Source organism: Ochlerotatus camptorhynchus, unplaced genomic scaffold, assembly GCF_037179485.1.
Source record: "Ochlerotatus camptorhynchus isolate MF236.1 unplaced genomic scaffold, CSIRO-AGI_Acam_v1.1 ptg000203l, whole genome shotgun sequence".
Lineage (NCBI taxonomy): Eukaryota > Metazoa > Arthropoda > Insecta > Diptera > Culicidae > Ochlerotatus > Ochlerotatus camptorhynchus.
In genome coordinates this window covers 1,389,960-1,405,392 of record NW_027040693.1, presented here as the reverse complement: position 1 = coordinate 1,405,392, position 15,433 = coordinate 1,389,960, and the positions used below count along the sequence as shown (strand labels likewise).

At 38.8% G+C, this 15,433-nt stretch overlaps 1 protein-coding gene across 1 annotated transcript in view; it reads left to right on the top strand.

The window, feature by feature from the left end:
• Window positions 1–314: 314 nt before the first annotated feature.
• Window positions 315–15,433, top strand: part of ADPS (alkyldihydroxyacetonephosphate synthase) — an 87,530-nt gene continuing 72,411 nt past the window's right edge. Inside the window, exon 1 of the mRNA XM_065224028.1 lies at window positions 315–861. Within this exon, the coding sequence (XP_065080100.1) occupies window positions 776–861 (86 nt within the window). The 5' untranslated portion in view covers window positions 315–775. The remainder of the gene's footprint in view (window positions 862–15,433) is intronic.

Sequence of the window (15,433 nt, the reverse complement as noted above, 5' to 3'; positions counted from 1 at the left end):
TTCTTCCATACACATGCAATCAGTGATGCCACTCATACGGATTAATCTCAATGGTACAGATATTTTGAAAATCTTCGATACACAAATCTCTAAATACATTATACAGATGTTTGAAACACTTTTTACATTTATACAGATTAAATCAAATTTTGACCGATTTTCGAGCATTTACAGATGAAAACGATGTTTGAAACACAAAATACAGATGAAGACGTGAAAAAGAAGGTGGCATCACTGCATAAAATATGTCTCTAGCATGCTTCCTTCTTGCGCGAACCCAACGTGTATGTAACCAGCAAACAGCAGCGAGAGTCAGCCAACCCCCTTTTTCCGCCAGAATAGTCTGCCGTTCGGTTCAGTCAGTCACTTCTAGGGTTCCCGTTCGGTTCGGATTGACACCGGTCGTCGGCGTCAAAGTAGTGTTGAAAGCAAAAGTGAATGCTATCCCCTGTCCCAAGGGGTGGAAACAGCAGTTTGTAAAGTGACACGCTTACTCAGACGCAGCATAAACATTGTAATGTACTTAAGAAAACGACGCGCTCCTAATTAACTAATTAAAACTATTGCGTCGGCTGCTGGATAATCGTAATCCATCTAATTAACCAACTTGAACCGAGACTGGCGAAGATCTATCTGGCTGTAAAAGTTCAATCTTACGCTCGAAAACCACATTTCCATTTTGGCAAAAAGGGAAAAGAAAATCCAAGGAGGAAAAATCAATACCCGTATCCGTACGATAGCGTGAGAGAGAGAGAGAGTACACTTGTCAAGCACCATGAGCCATCAGCCAGAGAAGGACTCGGTCAAGCTGGATCCGAAAACCGTCGGGAAGAAGATTGTTAGCGCCATTCCAAAAAAGCGGTAAGTTAAAAGTACTATTAAAATCCTTTCGCAGAGGGCAAACTTTGCCGAACGGTTCTTTCCATGGTTGCGTGACACGGATCGGTTGGTTACACGCACGTCAGTGAAAATTAAGGTTGGGTGGGGAGGAAGTGAAGCCAAGAAGGTGCTGCTAGCGAAAAATGCACCACCATTGATCCGGGAGAGTGAGAGAGCCGTGTTCCGGAAAATGCCCGAGCGAGAGAGTGCTCGCACATGGTGCTGGAGTTTCGGTTTTCTTTTTCTCGTTTCGCGTTTTGTGAGTAAAAGGGAAAAGTGGCATTTCCGCGTGGCCCGGGTGTGTTGTTTACATGTTTTCGGTTTCTTTTTCCCTGTTTTTGGCCGGTACGCACTCCCGCCGGTGAGTACCCGAGTAAAGTCGGTTAACGAAATGAAGGAACATCGATATTAAATTTGGCCATAAATTATTTTGATTCAACTAATCATATCAATGTCAATGTCATAGTCAATGAGATCAACTCAAATTTGAGTTCAGTTTTGTCATAAATTGCAAAAATTGCAGGAACTCAGCGATGAGTAAATTTGCCTCATGTTTTTCCAGGTTTTCCAGGAAAAACATCCCGAATATGAGAAGAGTAAAGATTGGATTCTCTCAGTCTATTGGTACTACTCCTAGACTGAGTAAAAATTTCAATTTTTCTCATTTTCCGGCAGATTTTTTTGGTTTTCCACAGGAAAACATAAGGCGAATTTAATCATCGCTGAGCTCCTGCACTTTTTGCGATTATGAGTAAACTTAACTCAAATTTGGGTTGGTCTCATCGAACGTGCAGCGATTTCAAGAAAATGTAGCGAAAAGACCCTATATTCACGAGGTTCTAGATTTTTTTTCACAATAATGTTCCATTACAAAGGTCGAGTGGTATGTAACGTCAAAATGATGTCACCTGTACTCAAAAAAGCCCACAGGTCTGATCGAAGTGCTTAGACACTTGATTTTTTTTAAATGAGGAATCATATTTATTTTAAGTGTATTTCACCTTGGTTCAATGTGTTGTACACGTTGATTACTAGTGTTTCAAACTTTAAAATGTTGAAAATATTTCATTATCAGTTCAAGTGAATTCCACATTGGATCTCCCTACTATTCAAAGCAGATGGATTTGAAGTGTTTTGCATTTCAATGCGATGTGAATTGCTTGTTCTGCAAGGTAAACCGAGAGGTAAACATTGAAAACAAGAGTTGTGACTTCATCATTATCAACCAGCCTCAGATATGAGAACCAGTGCTGATAAAAATCATTTCTACTACACTCAATTTAGCTGAAAATGAAAAAATCTTAGCAGATAGACCACATGAATCTGAATTTTGACATAAGATCAAGGTAACCTCTGAGCATCGAAGCAAACATTCGTTTTTCTTTATTCTTGGCTGGATGTTCATTATCGCCTCTGTTCTTGTCAATATTAATATTCGTCTTCATCTTGGTGAGGATGATTTTGCGGATCAAATGCAAAATGATTATTTTCATTTTACACAAATATAGCGCTGAAGCACGTGTCCTGTTGGTTTTTACAAACAGATCGATGGCAAATTATTGCCTCGTGCTGAATTGATGATAATATCGAGGTTTTAGCCCAGACAATATTCAAAATAATCATTTTGCCCAAACAGAATCTGATTATTTTGCTTTTGAGGATCGTTTCTGATTTTGACAATTTTGGTTTGGATAATCAAGCACTGGTGAATATCAACAAACGTGCATTCGTTGATGTATAATGAACTCATTTGTTCATTTCGCTCGTACGTAACAGCGAAGATTTTCAAAACAAACGCAATTCATCTACACTGAGTTGAAACGCTACTCTTTGCGTGTGATGGTAAATGATAAAAACAGACACTGATTGAGAACAACCGTGGCCCAGTGAACGGTAGAATGAAGAAAACGGCAGTTCAGAATCGAATCCTAAATTAGAGCCATGTGTTCAAGACATGTTGTAAACCTGAGTACTGCGGACTCACTCAAGGTGCTTGTCACTTGGGAGCCAGTGTGAACTGTCAAGCGGGAGCCAAACATTCAGAAGCAGCAAATGCAGTTACTGGTCTTATCTACCGTCAAGTACTGTAATCTCATAAAAATGATCTATACTTTTTCATAACACATTCTTAATTTTAAGCTCAAAGATAAAAACCAACAGGCTCAGCATAGTTTTTATGAGGCAGCTGAGTTTACAATAAAACATAGTTTGGCGAAACATGTATGTGAAAAAACTTTGATAGAGTCATGGGGGCCCGAGCCCTCCTGGCTCAGAGCTTTTGGCGGGATCAACTGAGAAAGAGCAAACCAGTTTTAAACTTAAGAAAATTTTCAAGCAGTTTTCCATTGACTTGTAAAATGAAATTGGTCGACTCTGCAGTACCCAGTTGTAAACAACAGGCAACAGTCAAGACCAGCAATTGAAATGGCCTTAACTCCATTGTGTAAACAAACCTTGTATGGCCATTTTCTCGCGAACCGAAACCTTCATTCGCAAACCTAAACCACAAGCGGGTAGAGGAGAATTTTACCTACCTGTTCGTTATGTTGGTTTGCCTTTGCGGACTTCGGTTCGCGAGAAAATGGCCTTACAACAAGGTTTGTTTACAAAATGGAGTTAAGGCCATTTCAATTGTTGGTCTTGCATTGTTTATATATTTCAAGCTAAGTAATGCATTAAGTCATAAGTAACACATTCATCGATTCTCTTCATCGACTTTCTCTTTCGTTGATAACTTGGGTACTGAACCGTTTCATGTCGTATTTCTATACAGATCTGGAAAAAGGGCCTATCAGCTTTGATCGATTCTCTTCAACGACTTCAAGACCAACAATTGAGATGGCCTTAACTCCATTTTGTAAACAAACCTTGTAAGGCCGTTTTCTCGCGAACCGAAGTCGCAAAGGCAAACCAACATAATCAACAGGTAGGGAACATTCTCCTCTACCCGATTGTGGTTTAGGTTTGCGAATGAAGGTTTCGGTTCGCGAGAAAATGGCCTTATAAGGTTTGTTAACAAAATGGACTTTCTCTTTTGATAACCACGGCTATGCAAACAGTTTTCGTGCTATTTTACCACATATCATGATAAAGGAGGTTTTTTATCTATCGTCCAAATCGTCAAATACAACAAGGGATGTTGTTGCAGCTGAGTTATTAACGAAAGAGAATGTCGATGAAGAGAATCGATCAAAGCAGATATGCCCTTTTCCAGCTCTGTACAGAATTGTCGTATTAGCACAGCGGTGCCCAACGTGCGGTCCGCGGGCCGGACGTGGTCTTTGGATCTCAGTAAAGGGCGAACACGAAATTATTGCGACACCGAAAATGTCATGCCAATTTTCTTATAATGTTTAGAATCAAACCAAAATTTTAGGGTAGTTTTATACATATATTTACTTCAAAAATCAACAGAAAAGTTAATCGATGGAGCCTTGAGTGTAAAATTGAACGCATTTTCGCTTGATGCCCTCCTTAAAAGTCTTTACAGTGTCATCCGGTACCAGTTTCTCAGTTTTTTTTTTCCATTTTCTTAACATGTCCTTCTCGTCTTTGACTGTCTTCTTGCTCTTCCGAAGTTCCCGCTTCATTATTGCCCAGTACTGCTCCACCGGGCGCAGCTCCGGACAGTTTGGCGGATTCATGTCCTTTGGAACAAAATTGACAGAATTGGCCTCATACCACTCCAGGACACTTTTAGAATAGTGGCATGATGCCAAATCTGGCCAAAATAGCGGAGGTTCGTCGTGCTGCTGCAAGAACGGCAAAAGGCGCTTCTCGAGGCACTCAGATTTGTAGATCTCGCTATTTACTGTGCCCTTTGCCACGAAAGGCTCACTCCTCAGTCCGCAAGAGCAGATGGCCTGCCAAATGAGATATTTGGAGGCGAACTTCGACATTTTCTTCTTCTTAAATTTGTCGTCCACATCGAACTTGCTCTTGCCGGTGAAAAACTCCAACCCCGGAATTTGCTTAAAATCGGTTTTTATATACGTTTCGTCGTACATCACACAGCAGCCATATTTTGTCAGCATCTTCTCGTAGAGCTTCCGTGCCCGAGTTTTAGCCGTCGATTGTTGCCGCTCCTCGCGGTTTGGGAAGTTCTGTACCTTGTATGTATGTAGTCCAGCTCTCTTCTTTGCATTCTGGACGTAGCTCTGCGACATGCCGATCTTTTTAGCCAAATCACGGCTTGAGACGTTGGGATTTGCTTTAATCATCCGCTTCACCTTTCCCTCCGTCTTTTTGTTCTCCGGTCCCGGTTTTCTTCCAGCTCCTTTGCCGTGGTCCAACGTCAACCGCTCCTGGAACCGCTTCAACACTTTGGAGACGGTTGAATGGTGAATGTTCAACATTTTTCCCAACTGCCGGAGCGACAGGTCAGGAAATTCCAGGTGTTTGGAAAGAATTTGTTCTCTCAACTCGCGTTGGTTCACCTCCATTTTCGTTGAATCGAAAAACACGACTTCGAGTTTGACAGCATGTACACAATACACATCAATGAGAAAGTGTGCAAAATTTGGTTGATTTTTACCCAATGGTAAAAAAGTTATGCCCTGTTGAATGTGTCGCAATAATTTCGTGTTCGCCCTTTAATGGCATCATTCTAGTCCAATTGTATTCATCATTATGAATTTCAGCCCAGCATGAATGAGAAAGAAACAAAATACAGCTTGAAACTTATTCATAGAAAATAGATTCAGCCATTTAAAAAAGCAAGTTTTGAAAGGTTGGACAGGCCTGTATAAGAAGATAGATGATAACTGCTTACATCGATCTGTGTGCTGAAAATAGCTCAGAATGTCTTGACATGGCCCTGAGCATGTAAGAATAAAGTCTACGAAGAGAATCTGTTAATGTTACTTAGGACCTAATTCAGCTTGATTTGTCAAATCATTTTTAGATTCGGTAAAGCAGAAGTCGATAAAGTAGAATATTGTGGAACATTGAACCACAGACAAACAGTCATAATTCTTCGAAGAAAATTCTTCCAAACATATCGTCAAGCGTATTTTGCATGCGCACTAGCACCATCTATCATCCACATTCCCAAGCAATGTTTAGCAACCGGAGCATCCCTCGTGCATGCAATTTTTTTACTAGTTGCTTTTCCCTCGTTCTGTCAACGCGTCAGCTGTGTTGAATAAAAACAAAACAGATGGAAGTCAGTGATGTCGGTTCTACGAAATTTTCCGAAGATCTATAGAATTGATTGAATTCTGCAGAAATACGGATTCGTAGGAAAAATTCTCAGAAGCTAATGCTTTTTTTTTAGGGATTTGTTTTGTTTGCTTAGTGTGCTTTTTTCTCTTGCTGGAAACAAGTTTTTAAACAAGGTAATGCATCACTTATTAGTGCCCTTTCTACCCCCGCTCATCACTTCAATGTGTACACCGAAGAAGAAAAAAATATGTATCAATTAATGATATTCATGGTGAAGTATTGAACATCAATAACTGGTAAAAATTGATAACATATTACAGTCGGGATTACAGTCATCAACATGATTTGTTCTCAAATTATGTGTACATCGTACAACGTAATATTAGGAACGAAATGACTAATGTGCAGCAGTTTTGATGTAATATTCAACAACTTTTTTTTTTGCATTCGTCAGATGTGGTATGTGTCTCCAGTAGGATTCCTTGACCACTTATCATTTTCAAGAGCTGACATCTACTAACTAGACGTGAAAAAGAACTGGCATCACTGATAAGTTCGAAATGTGGTGGCTTGCTCAATGCTTCAGTGGCACCACCATGACAAATGCAAGCACATTCTCAACTAAAAGATTATTTGCGATGAATGTGATTGTGAGTCGTATGTCTATTTGTCTGTGATTATGTGTTTGCTTTGTTTGACACATTCTACACGGTAAGAAAATAGCACCCAAAAGTAAGTTCTTTGCACTTATCTCGGCACTATAGCGCAGGAACCCAAAAGTAGGTAAAGCGGGTCAAAGTAGTTTTCATTTACTTGTGTGCAATCCGTGCGGAATTTTCCATTAGCTTTCTACCCAAAAGTAAATTAGTAGTACCCAAAAGTAGGTAAACATGATTATACTCAACGTAGAGTTCCCACACTTTACTACCCCTGTTGGGTGGTTTTGCTCCTCCGTTTTTGACAACATTAGAAAGAGAAAAGAAGGCAAACTAATTGATTGATTGATTTATCTTTATTAAGGAGGCTTTCAGCCTGAGGCTGGTTCGCCTCCAAAGATTAGACAAACTAGTCAAAAGTAGGTAAAAGTGAATTGACTGTTGGGAACTTTTTTCTTACCGTGTAGGTCATTGTTGACTTATCTGGGGATGACATTTGCATTCATAACCTTCCGCGTGAAAAGTATGGAATCTATATAAACATTTCAAAGGGTCCTATCTGTATTGATGATTTTCTTCATCAACTTTCTCTTTCGTTAATAACTCAGCTACAAAACCTTCCCTTATTGTATTTAACGATTTGGACGCTACATAAGAACAAATTATGTGGTAAAAATAGCGCAAAATAGATAGTCGATAAAGAGAATCGATCAAAGCAGATAGGTCCTTTCAAAATGTGCAGCGAGGAATATGGATAATAACAGGGTGTTGATTATTTAAGTAAAAGCTGGAAAATCAGGGAATTTCATTTATGGCCTGGGAATTCAGGGAATATCAGGGAATTTTCTTTAAATTTAGAGAAAGATTTCTCAATACTTATTCATAACCGATTTTTTTTTTAGAAGGCTTAGACTTGGGCAATTTAAATCCAGGGAAAAGTTCTTGGAATAGAAATATATATATTAACGATCCAAGACATGGATCATTTCTTCTAGAGTCGGTGTATAATGAGTCACGCCAAGAGAAAAACAGTTGAACTCGCATCACGGTTTTCGAAAGATTCTCATTCTTTTCACTTGGCAACAGAGGACTTCTACAACAACTTCAAATGACTTCTAGCGAGAGAAAAAATATTGCGGCTGTAGTAAATCATTATATCAGTGATTTTGTCAAATTATCTTAACAAAAAATTGTAGAAATTCACATTACTAATCAATACCGATCGTATCCCATGACAATTTAACGCTCACTGCGTGTTTATCCTCATTTCTTTGATTATATTTTATATTTTATTGCAATACCTTTCGTGGACCTTTCATAGCATCGTAATGTTTATTTACTTTGCACTATAGGTAGCCGGTTTGACAGTTCAATAGGTAGACTTGGCTTCACTCTTGGCGTGACTCATTATACACCGACTCTAATTTCTTCCACGTTCTGGAACGTATTTCAGTTTCAAGGTTTCGTATTACTTAAGTATGTAGGCCTAAAACACAAGATTCTTGATCATTTTAGTATCGATGAATTCCGAACTCATAGGTTTAAGCTAGAAATACTCAGAGGTAGAGATGGGCGGAGAAAACAAAATACAATTCGGCAGCAGGAATTTGTACCTAAATTATCTTGCAACCCTTGCTAGAAGCTAGCATTTCACATGACTTTTATTTTTGATTCGATTTACGTGCAAAATAAAAACTGATTGCATCGCAATATTTTGCACATTTCTTGGTGCCATTAATTAACCAACTAAGATCAATTAATCAATAGAGTAAGAATATTGTTATTGATTCCAAAAACTAGATGAATTTGAGAAGCACACGAAACATAAAGGTGATTGAATGACTGTTCGATAGCAATACTCTCAAATTCAATCTAGTAAGAACTTCCTCGATTAAAAAAGTAGGAGGTTGTTTCCAAGACACGACCGTAGATTTGACGTAGGATAACGTGCTCAGGATCAATATTCGGCAATTGTGTTGCGGAAATCGCTTTTTCCCACCACGGAAACGCCTAGTTTTCTGATGAAAAAATTACGCATTTTCGAGCACAAAACGCACGGATTTTTTGGTTAATTCAATAGATAATAAACAAAGCGGAAATCGATTGGAGGAATTACTTGCCAAATTTTTCCAATTCGCGATCAATCTTAAAAATTCGAGATTTTTTTGCTTTTTCCTAGCGTTCTGGAGAAAGAGTTAGGGAAAGCGCTTTTTGCAGGCAATCGGTGATAATTTTAATCACCATTGCAACAGTTGGACATTTATGTTATTTTCAATAGTGATCTATTCAAAATTGATAAAATGTTCATTTTAGAAGGATCGTAAAAAAAATTCCAATCGATTGGCTTGTTTAGAATTAAAATCCTTTCAATATTGACAAAGTTATAAGTGGTCAAAACCTGACCACTTTTCGTAACGCGGTCGATTTTGGTTTTTTTTTCTAAATTGCACCCCAATATGTTGTCGAAAGACGTAATCCTACGTCAAAAACAAAATCACAACCTTTGAAAATGTAAAAAGATTCCATACATAGCAATATTTCGAGCTATGAGCAATTTTAAATATTTTTGAACTTGTTAAAATTTTCAGTATCATATTATCTTTTTTTTTATTTCTTTATGCATGAGAATCCCAATATCCTGCATTTTCCAATATTTTACGATTCTGGACTTCCAAAAAATATCATAATTCCAAAGGTTCTAGACTGATACATATTTCCAAGATTTTAAACTTAGACGTTTATGATGTGACTTTTGATTTCCAAGGGTTTTGAAAATTTTCATAAAATATAATAAATCGAAATCCCGCATGTGAGAAATCATCCGGGCATAGATATATCGATGCCGGATTTGTACAAATTTTCAATATTCGTAAGCATTAGTGATACAAAAATTTCAACGCTACCAAGATTCCGAAGTTGATTTTTTTTTTTAATCTAGAGGTTGAATTATCCAATCACTTTAAAAAATTACTCTAAAATCTAAAGGCTCGAATGAAGCAAAACTGCACATTGTAGTCGTAATACGTATCTGTCATGGACGCCAACATTAATTAAGTGGATTGTTTCCCGTACGATTTAACTGGGGAAAAATCGACCTCTCAGTTTTGATACGTTTTTTGAACCGTTAATCCATACAAACTGAGATCAACTGGGAATAATCAAAATCAGTTGCATCTGAACAGCAAATTTTGATTTCAATTTGATCTCAAGTTTTATTCGGGATAGCGTGTGTTTTTAGCTTCCCTTCGGTACTTCTTGCGTACACACTGAATCTCAGTTTCGGTGATCGCAATGGAATTTCATGCGGTTTGGAATTATGAGGGATAAAAATAGACCGGTATGTTTGGGTTATTGGTTTGAGCCGATGTGGTGATGAATGATGTACCTACTTGACACGAATGAGTACATTTCGTGAATGGATGATGATAGTTTTATTTCTAAAAACTATTTCACTTAGAATTCAATGTTTTCAATTATGGTGCATTAAGGTGCTTGATATGCTTGAACGTTTGTTATTGGGTGATGGTAGGAGACATCATAATCTGCGATACGATAGGCGAGTCGATCAGAACTGTTTCGAGGATGTTGTTTCTAGAGTGGGAGTGAACTTTCATCCGTTCGAGTTCTGGGTTTGATTTTGTCGGGGAGCATTTTACTGGCAGCTGGTGAAAATTTCGTCCACCGTCCGTTTCTTGTGAACGGGTCATATAGGTTGTATTGCTTCCAGTTCCTCTTTCACTGCCCAATCCACTCTCATTCTAATGAGAATGAAGCGTAATATTTGCCATGAACCATGGTCACGAATTAGAGAAATTGAAAATGTAAACACAATCACAAAAGGCTAACCCTAGATAGAGCTGGAATTAGGGCTGAGCAGTTTTTGTAAACAATGACTTCTATCGACGATTTCTAGGAACTCAAGGCACGCCTACGCAAACCAACATAATCGTCGGGTAGGGGAAGTTTTCTTCTACCCGATGGTGTTGTTGATTTACGTTGGCGAGCCTTAACTTTCTAGAAATCATCGTAAGAAGTCATTGTTTACAAAAGCTGTTACGCCCTAATTTCAGCTATATCTAGAACTTCAGGGTTGCCAAACTCATGGGATATTGACCCCTTGATTTATACACCTACTTCGAAATGATCGGCACAACGCTTGGCACTGCTTTCAGCACTGCCAACACTCTTGCAGGTGTGCAGAGTTGAATATTCCTTGCAGAAATCTTAGCATGCATTGAAATTACACAAAGAAGAAGAAGAAATAACCGCAGCTGTCAAATATTCCACATTTCCGTAATAGAAATGTAGACTACAAAAATCACAACCGGAAAATAAATCAAGCTGAACATTGCATTAGGTCCTAAGTAACATTGAACGATTCTCTTCGTCGACTTTCTCTTTCGTTAATAACTTGATCGCAAGTTTCTTTATGCGTTTGTCGTATTAGATGCTAGATAAAAGCTTCTATCATCGATCTGTGTGCTGAAAATAGCTGGGAATGTCTTTACATGGCATGATTGGCTGGATTACCAGTAGATTATCACTCAGACTGTGCCGGAAGCACATACGATCTACGAAAAATTGTGAAGACGGGTGCCACCATGGAATGAAGTAGTATAGAGGTCCTTAGGTTGGCCGGAGGCTTATGAACGTTTGCGCTGGCAGGCAGTTTTCAGTTACTTTTCAATTAAAATAGATTCAGTTTTCTATACTTTATCTTGTGTCTTCCATCGAACTTGTTATTGTCATGCGTTGTCATGCAAACAAGGTCTTCAAGGAAAGATTTTGATTCAGTGCTCGAAATTCTCAAAGCAGTTGTCAGTAGCGGTTGTCCATTTCGCTTGTCAAATATGACGCCAAATGCTAAAATTAGCATCTGAATTGGCAATAGCTCACCCACGCCATCTAACACCATCACCAGGTAAAGCAAAATATACCCAACCTTGAGGATGCGTGCGGGAAGTAATTTTTGAGTTTAAAAGCTTTAAGTAGTTGTCGCTCGCTTACATGTAAGCAATGTACCAATTTATGAGTTGTTTTCACTCAATAACAACATCTATCTAATTCATTTCTTCAATTCTTCAACACCTACTTAACACTCTAGAATATTTCGGTGACCATAATGTGAAATTTATCTAATTAATATTTCACGAGAAAGGCACTTGTCACCAGCAGGAGGATTAATCAGAGTTTTTTTTTCATGGCAACAACTGGTAATTAAGTTAGTCAAGGTTGATTACTAAATTGGTAATGCGAAAACAACTGAAAACAAAATGATATTTGGAATAACAAGACTTGTTATTTAGATGTACAAGCTAGTTTATCCAGAATGAATCTTAGAGTTTAAAACCTTCACGAGATGATTTTCTAGCCAAAGTGCATTAGGGGAAATAAACTTTGTTCGAAAATGTAGTTAACATAGTAATAACCTAATTAGTGTATAAACCATCCGACGACCGCATTACAGAATCTGTTCATGCGGTGAAAAATTGCAAATTTGTAATAGAATATTACACTCTTCGGTTGGGTGTAGCTGGATGAATTCAGTAAATTGCAAGCAGAGACGGACCAGCCCCCAACTGGATTCATCGTTGATATAGCAAATAAAAAACATTGTACATGTTTTCGATTGTAAAAACAGTGTTACAGTGTCATTCAGTCATGTAAAAAGAATGCGTCGTCATTGTTCAACAATGTTGCTCAATTATCTCTCTATCCTTAATGGTCTTGATGATCATCACCGTTGAAAGCTATGCTATTCATATATTAATAAGATTTCTTTAGAGTCCCATAAAAGGTATGTCAGTTACTTGGTATTTTACCGTTCCTTATAAGGTACATTGGGGGAAGTGGTACCTGGGTCAAGTGAGATCATTATCTTTTGTGACCTCATATTCATTAGCATGTGTTTGACCTAAGAGATCCTTGTCATTTGAGGAACGGTATTACCACCGACCGATTCCCGGCCCGGTCTGGTGAAGGTTTCGGGTTTAATCTTTACTCGAATTCCCTGGACATAGAGTATCACCACAGACAAACAGACATAACACATTGAATATTTCTCACTGTAAAACATCGTCGCAAAAACATTACCGCCATCTGTTGAATACACTGTGGTGGGTAGTACGCTGAACAGATGGCGGTAGTGTGTAAACGTCAAACGCAAGGGAATTGACTATGCGCGCCACAGGTGGCGGTACTACCAACTACGATACTTTTAAATTGACCGTTAAATGCTTGTTCGATGAACAACTTGCGAGTGTTATGTCTGTTTGTCTGTGGTATCACTGTGCTTGTCACATAATATACAAATTCGTGCATTAGTTGACATAAAAAGCTCTCCAATAATAACTGCGGAAATGCTTCAAAGAATACTAAGCTAATAGCGACACTAACATATCAGATACAATCGCGTCATCTGCCGCTCAAAGGTAAATGCTTCGAACGAATTTGATAGCAAAGATTACATCCTCAGAAGAAAGGTTTGCGTATTGGCTCATTTTTCTTTGCGTTGCTTCCACCTTCGCTCAAGCGCAGCGCTACTGTAACTGTCGCTTGGATTCTGACAAAGTTGCCAGTCTTCTTGATATGATGTCTTTGCTAATAGGCTTAGTTCTTAGCGCTCGCTTAAGAAGCGCTGATTCAGATAAATGTTATGTGATTTTCACCAGCATGTGGAAGTTCTTGATGAATTCTATCTCAGGGCTGGAAAGTGCCTCAGAGCGACTGCAAAACAACTGTGCGCACAACACTCGGCTTCGCACACTTTTTTCTAACTTATCTTTGAGAAAGGGATCCACATAATGAGTGCAGTAAGCAAATAAAATTCAACAAACAACTAGCGTCTTCTTTGACTTCTTTGCCGTGTTTGCTTACCCTGATAGTAGACAGGCCCACAAAAATAAAAGTTTTAATTTTCCACGGGCCAACCCCTAGGTTTGTGTCGTTAGGTAAGAATTCAGCTCATTTGGCTCAAAGATGAGCTGGCGCTTTTAGTTTGAATTTTCTATGGATAATTTGGAAAAAAAATACATGAAACAATGACACCTATACATTCTCTCGATTATAAAAAAGTTTCCTTGTTCTCGATTTGATTCAGATTTTCAAAACTTATAGTTTAGTTAATTGTTATCAATTTTGCTGAAGATTCCTAGAAAGACTTTACTTTTCTGAACAATTTTGTCTCAGGCTTCATTTCGATCAAAAGTGATGTTTCTTCGCGCTACAATTTATTGGAAAATGTCAAAGCCGTCATTCTGAAAAAAAAAATATATACAATATCCAAGATGGCCGAATTTGTGCAAAAAATTTGAATGATTGCCCCTAACAAACAATTGTGCAAAGTTTCATGCAAATAGGAGAAGATCGAGTCAAACATTATTATTATTGCTATTTGGCCTAGCCGGCGCCGGTGGTGTAGTGGTAAGCGTGACTGCTTTCTAACACCCCAATGGGTCTGGGTTCAATCCCAGTCGAGGTCGGTGGGATTTTTCTGAGGCATAAAAATCTCTGGTCACGTCTTCCTTAGGAAGGGAAGTAAAGCCGTTGGTCCTGGCCCACGTGTGTTGAATGGGTGCGATATCCTACGCAGATGTGGAAGCTGCCTTCCTGCACATTCGGTTGCCGTCAATGGATGGCAATCGATGTCCGTCGGTGATTGGCACTAGATTGCGGAAAAGAGACCGACGTTAAATAAAGGAAAAAAAAAGCTATTTGGCCTGGAACTGCACCATACAGAGACAACATTTAGGCTCGTTATTTGAAGAAAACTTATTGACTATATTCATATTTGGGAGGCTTTGGAAATCCAGGTCTTCAACGTGTTCATGAAAATCCCATTTCATTTAATTTTTCTGCCTTGTAGACACAATTTTGCTGAAAAAGTAATATGATTATCTCTGAACCGAGGGGTGTGACACATCTAAATCACAATTAAGATGGTCGAAACATCTGAAAAAGGCAGTGTACTAGTTCGTTTATTTGTAAGGCTCAATGGCGTTAGCTTTACGGAGCCGATAATTCATTGTTCTTTGTTTGTAACAAAATTCACTTAACTCTATGTCTAGTAGGAGTTGGGCCGAATACTCGCGGCTTACTCGAGGTTAGAGGGGTACATTGTCGAAGGATAGGAAAAGGGGGAGGAGCTTGGGGCAGGGTTTCGTTGTCTTATCAGAGCGATGTCGCCATTATGAACGGTAGTGTGGTTCTAGATTCGTCTGGAGTTCTACCGGCTATTGTGACCAGTGGGCGACGATGAGACTCATCGAGGCGGGGGAGAAGCCAAACAAAAACTAATAAAGAGAGACAAAAGACAAACTAATTAAATTCTTATACTAGATATTTGCAGAAACACATAAATCGACTGCATATAGCAGAGATCGCGGGTACTCAACACGTCTCTGATAGGGATATAGGGTTGTCTTCCTTGGGCCTCGAGGGTATTCAAAAGTCGATCTCTGGCGGCGTCATTATCCGTATCTGCGTGATCGATGTCGTCGTAACCGTTTCCATACCGACATATGTTGCTGTCCACGAGGTTTATTCTATCGAGATGCGCATCTAGCGAGTAGTGGTTGGACATAAGTCTACTCATCACGCGAATGAAGTCATGACTTAAGGCCAAGCCTTTAAACCACGCTCTCGAAGAAATATTAGGAATAATTGAATGTAATCACCGTCCAAGATTTCCATTGTCCCAATCGGTTTGCCAACTCGAAAGGGTACTCTGACGCACT